At 39.9% G+C, this 6,000-nt stretch overlaps 1 protein-coding gene across 2 annotated transcripts in view; it reads right to left on the bottom strand.

Annotated features, from left to right (window-relative positions):
- Positions 1-1,799: 1,799 nt before the first annotated feature.
- si:ch211-225b11.4 (thyroid adenoma-associated protein homolog) overlaps positions 1,800-6,000 on the bottom strand; it is a 30,204-nt gene continuing 26,003 nt past the window's right edge. For both annotated transcript variants that reach the window (XM_017725418.2, XM_017725419.2), the window contains 2 exons: positions 4,437-4,639; positions 1,800-3,570 (listed from right to left, as the gene is read on the bottom strand). In XM_017725418.2, coding sequence (XP_017580907.2) covers positions 3,329-3,570; positions 4,437-4,639 — 445 coding nt within the window. In that variant the 3' untranslated portion in view covers positions 1,800-3,328. The remainder of the gene's footprint in view (positions 3,571-4,436; positions 4,640-6,000) is intronic.

The raw sequence follows: 6,000 nt of genomic DNA, 5'->3' as shown, positions 1-6,000 counted from the left end.
TTGAAAGTTGGAGCATTTCTGTTGGTTCATTCATCATAAAATGTCCACACACTGTAAAGGACAGCTACCATTTTCAAATGATGAAGAAAAATAGAAATCCCAAAAAAATGAAGATACTTTTTTTTTGGACAGCAACAATAGGTGTTTGCTTTTTTGTGATGTTAAGGGTGGGCGATATATGAAAAATCAAACTTCATGATTGGCAACGGCATTTTCATGATACACATCAATGATGCTGAACGCACTGCATGCCCAAGTTTGGGCACCCTGGTTAAATGGCATAGTTTGTTGATTTTCTAAGAGTAAATATGTGAACACATCCTCTACAGACGACACACATCTGCACGTTAATGCACATTTACTGTTTATTTGTTGAATTTACAATATTGAGGTAAAAATAGTACTTAAAATGTGGCCGCTGCAGAAGTTATGGCACAATTTTAATGCTTTCCCTGCTCCCAACACACCTGATGTAACCAATCATCTCATTAACAAGCCCTTCTTGACTTGAACTGCATGTACTGGGAGCAGAGAAAACACTGTGCAGGGCAGGGGGTTCTGACACAGGCATTCTGGATGAAATAAGCAATAAGCAGGAAATGTGCTCTGATTTTGTCCAGTACTGAGGCTACTGATAAACTAGATAGGCTCCCATGGCTCCTCAGTCCATTCCAAATTATAGCATACTAAATCTAAAATATAAACTTTTTCCCCAACCTCAAATACTGTAAAAACAAAGTAATGCAGAACCTTTACATTTGGTGAACTGAGAATAAATACTAAGTGCCTAATAAAAAGCCAAGAGACAGAGATTTCTGACCACTCACACTGAGTTACTGGACCACACAGTGATGTTCTACCACAAAGTCCTAATGCATAAAGGCATGTCTTAATGCACGCAGGCGTTGTGCGGCAACTGAGAGTGTTTTTCTGAGTAATAAATCATCTCCTGTCCTCTACTGTGGACACAGAATGGACGCTTCACCTGGCAGATGGATCCCTAATGAGGCATAAAGGATGCTGTATTCACCCGCCAGCTCACTTAGTAAACGCCATCTCTCCATCCCTCAGTTGCTGCCGCAGCAATCATTACATCATCCACCAATACAACCACTCCACCACCAATGAAACCTGATCAGACAAGACAGCAGTCAGAGAAGAGAGAAAGAGAAGAGAAAGCAGAGACAGGAATGCAGAGAGTGAGAAAAAAGGAAAACAGGAGAGAGAAAGCAAACAGACAGAGAGAAGAAAGGAGTTAGAGGAGAGAGAGAAAGCAAAGAGACAGAGAAGAAAGCAGTTAGAGGAGAGAATAGAACAAAAGAAAGAAGAAAGCAGTCAGAGGAGAGAAAGAAAGAGAGATCGAGAGAGAGATAGAAACACAGAGAGAGAGGGGGGAAAAAGCAGTGAGAGAGAAGAGAAGGAGGGGGGTAGAGATGCTGTGGGTTGGTATAGGGCAGCTGAAACCGGTCTGAGAGAGAAAGAGAGCACTCTGAGCTCTGAAAGCTCAACCACACACCACAGCTCTGTTCACAGCCAGCCATCAGACATAATGCTATAAAACCACAAATCCAATCAGCAGCTCTGCAGTCAATCCCTAAAACGCATGTGATTTGCTTCAAAAAGACAAACTACATTAAACATCTCAGGAAAAAAAAACAACGTTGGTTGTAATACATTCATAAAAACAACACAATGCTGTTTTCAGAGCTCGGCATTAAACTAGTTTTCCCTCACTGCTACTTAAAGGTTAACTGTGACATGCTTGTTGAGTGGTACAATCAACAGTCACAAGCCATCAGTAATAAAAAATAAATCAAATTTTAATTGATGTATCAGATTCTACATGTATTGTACATGAATCAAAATTCATAGAAAAACTTAGACAAATATAAAAATTATAAATAACAGTACTACAGGGGAATTCCACTGATTTCCACTGATAATTAATGCATTCATATATAAACAAAGTCATTTAGAGTGTTTCATTGTGAAATGTTTCGTTCTGGAGAAACTTGCAGAGTCAGAATTGTTAACAGTGATGGTGATAGGAACCAGATGTCTAAAGAGATCCTGCTTAATCCTCTAAAAGCACCCTAACAGAAACTTTTATATGAAATGGTTATGAATAAGCTGTCTGATGCCTGACACATTGTTTTACAGTAGTCATAAGATACATATAAAAAAAATTATTCATGGTAAAGGGGTATTGCAGGGTAAGGCAAAATACTCCCCAAAGAAAACTGTTTTTTAAAATCTAGGACACTTGTAGGTTCACTCATGGTTTTGCATAATAAATGCTAATATTTGTATTAAATTTGATAGAGCACCCTCATTTCACATCAAACCACTCTGAAAGACTAGTTATGTCTCCAAACCTGAACACACAACACACACACACACACAAACAAACAATAACAAAAACATCAATAGAATTCCCATTAAGCAACTTCTCTTTTCAGTCTTTGCCGTCTTCACCCAAGATTCATGGAGGTACTTTAAAGCACTCAAGTATGTAAAACACCATGTAAAAGAGGCGTATTAAAATGTACATGCATAAACTTAGTTATTTAGGTGGGCATTTCAGTTTTCAACTTGAAAAGATGTGCTATAGGCACATTCACACAGAACTGACTGTAGCATTCAATATGTAGAATAACCGACATGGACATACAATTGTAGCACAGTGACCGGTGTAGACAGGGCACTTGGCTGCAACCCCAGTCATGCCCTGGCTTTCATCCACAGTAATGTGAGTCTGCTTTAACTACTACAGTCTTTAGCCTGCATCTTACGTAACTCTGTCTGCAGGATGCACAGCATCATTACTATCTTTTCAGAATCATATCTGCTCTGCCTCTTCCATTCAGTACTCACACTCTCTAAAACTGCATGTAGGAAGAGAGGTGGCTCTCAACCTATTTGTGAAGACTTGCACCACTATTAAGCTATCTGCGGCTCACCCACAAATCCGTTCATAGCAACTGTTGCTCTGCTGAACTTTAAACTGTATGTATACTTTATGTATGAAAATCACACTGACAGTACAGAGTGAGCGTAGTTTTGTTGAGTATTTGAACTAACATTAGCTCACAACACTACCACAGTTAACGGAGTGTCATCTCACAACTCCTAACAAAGCGCGCTATAATTTCTCTTTAGGTTGAATGGGTGGTTTTTTTTTTTTAATATTCTTTAAAACTGATCCCACATGATAACCACTACTACAAAAGACTGATCTGAAATGGATTAGGCCACTCTCTTGTGGATGGGTAAACACAACAATCCCAGCGTCCCTGCAGTGAAGTGTCTGGATCTTTCAATCGTAATCTTACAAGCAGTTCAATTCAGAGGGGATGAAGGTGTTTGAGAGGAAGACTCCATGCAGGCTCAGCCGTTTGTGTGAATCCAGAAGGTCCTGGGCTAAGGTCGAGGGGTCAAGCAGAGGTTGGAAGTTATCGGAGACTCTGAGGAGCTGCAGGAGGAGAGCAGCTCTGGTATACAGGCCACAAAGGGCGCCATGGAAACGTGGCTCCATCAGCAAACTCAACCAATCAGGATCCAGTGTCTCACCTAGAAAGCACACAAGAGACTCATTCTCATACTAATCATGTGTACAGTTCTTTAACTGATGATCCATCTGTTCAATTAAGTCATTATATTGCAACTATTTTAAGAAACAGTCATTTTGGGGACGGGAGCATTCTTGACTTAAAGTTAATATACCATGATTTAATGCAAGTAATTTGGGACCATTTCTATTGGTCTAGAAGAGTCTCTAGAGATTATCATGTTTAAAAACTAAAAAGAGGGTGGCAAACGGATGAGGCTGAGAGATACAATGCTGCACTACAGAAAGTTGCATAGCACAAATAATAACACTAAATGCTAGTTTTTGGCAGACAGCTTTTGCCTTATTGAATCAATTATTAACAAAAGAGGATCCAGCACTCGAGAAATCCAACAAAAATGGGCATAAACAACGAAGCAAGGATGAAAGACTTTGCAAAGATAATCAAATGTAATGATTTTTCTCTACAAAGATCAGAAATATCCACACTGATTTTCTTTGTGTTCTTTTTAGGGATGTGAAAGCTGGACAATAAACAATCAAGACAGGAAAAATACAGATGTCTTTGAACTCTGGTGTTGGCGAAGACTTTTGAGAGTAAATTGGACAGCAAAGAATATGCATAAATGAACAAATCAAGCCTCTCCTCTCACTCAAAGTCCAGATAACCAAACTGAAACTCGCTCAATTTAAACATATTCTGAGATCAAACACAGAGGAAAAGAGCATTATGCATGGAACAGTTGAAGGTATAAGAGGAAAAGGACGACCAGCTACAAGATGGTTGAAGACAATCAGAGGAACCAGTCATTCAGAAACTCAAACAGAAGACGTAGAAGAAATATTACGGTCATATTGTCAGAATTACCTAACTGAAGCCTCATGCAGATGTCGAGGTTCTCTCTGACTGAGGCTGCACTCTGACTTGCCCACTGATCCAGATGGCATGCAAGAGAAGGGGATTCTGGGTATCGTTTCGCCAGGCAAAGCAGGTACTGAAGCACAGTCTCTGAGATGACTGAGGGCTCCAAAAACACGTTCGCTTCGTCCTGCTCGTACAGACTGCTGCATCTGGTGAGCAAACACAACACAAGTAACTCCAGCAGACTGAACAAACCAACATAGCTGATCACCTCCAGATGCATGAAGCAAATCACGCATCAGCATAATCTTGAAATGAATATTAATTCCCTGTGTTATATTAAAGCCTGTGTTATATTAAAGCCTTGGAGCATCTTCCAAAAGAGAAGTGAAAATCATAAATAAGTGCTTGCTGTTTCTCCTGATGCATTGTAGGATCATACAAAGTGTTTCTGACATGCTTTCGGCTGCATTTACTGTTGAGTATGGCTCAGACTACACCATACAGAAATACTGCTCAGTTGTTGTCCAAGAAAAATGAAAGGGAAGTGATTTCATATAACCACTTTACCAAATACGCTTCCTGTCTAATGTACCCACAGACATGATTATCCTTGGTCATCTGAGCAGCATACTTGCCCTCTCTGTTTCTATCTGCTGTATGTAATGTAAGGTGAGTCATATTTCTACTCAAAAAAATTCTTTTGTGGTCTCAGCTGTTTGTATTACAGATATCATTTCATGTTATGGTGAGACACTGTTGCCATCAGGGGACACTGCCGTTAAATAAATGATAAGATATTGCTCCTGCAACTTTACAGGCATATTATTGCAGAACACAGCATAGCAGCAAAGGTTGATGTTGACGCACAGAAACCAATCTGATCCTGCAAGACAAGCATTAAGAATGTAGCTAATGCACTGCCCATATAGACAGCATATCATTGAAATGAGCTGACTAAGATTTTGGGAAATTTGAGATCCCTTTTATAATTAGCACAATCATAGGGAAGATTCTTTAAGGAAAATGTCATGCGCTTGTTTTAGCTTGCTAAGATATTGTTGATATACTCATGAATTACATTTATTTGTATTATCTCACTGATGAACATATGCAACTAGCAATTCAGTTCAGTGGAATGGCCCTTTTGAAAGATCTAGGTAAACCTGACTCATTACTGACTGAACTATGCAAGGAGTGTATATACACTATTTCCAAAAGTATTCGCTCATCGGCCTTCAGAAGCATATGAACTTGAGTGACAACCCATTCTTAATCCATAGGGTTTAATATGATGTTGGCCCACCCTTTGCAGCTATAACAGCTTCAACTCTTCTGGGAAGGCTTTCCACAAGGTTTGGGAGTGTGTTTATGGGATTTTTTGACCGTTCTTCCAAAAGCGCATTTGTGGGGTCAGACATTGATGTTGGATGCGAAGGCCTGGCTCACAGTCTCCGCTCTAGTTCATCCCAAAGGTGTTCTATCGGGTTGTGGTCAGGACTCTGTGCAGGCCAGTCAAGTTCTTCCACACCAAACTCGCTCATCCAGGTCTTTATGGACCTCGCCTTGT

This window comes from Pygocentrus nattereri, chromosome 20 (genome assembly GCF_015220715.1).
Source record: "Pygocentrus nattereri isolate fPygNat1 chromosome 20, fPygNat1.pri, whole genome shotgun sequence".
Classification (NCBI taxonomy): Eukaryota; Metazoa; Chordata; class Actinopteri; order Characiformes; family Serrasalmidae; genus Pygocentrus; species Pygocentrus nattereri.
The sequence above is the reverse complement of the archived record's forward strand: the minus strand, read 5'-3'. Positions and strand labels throughout refer to the sequence as shown.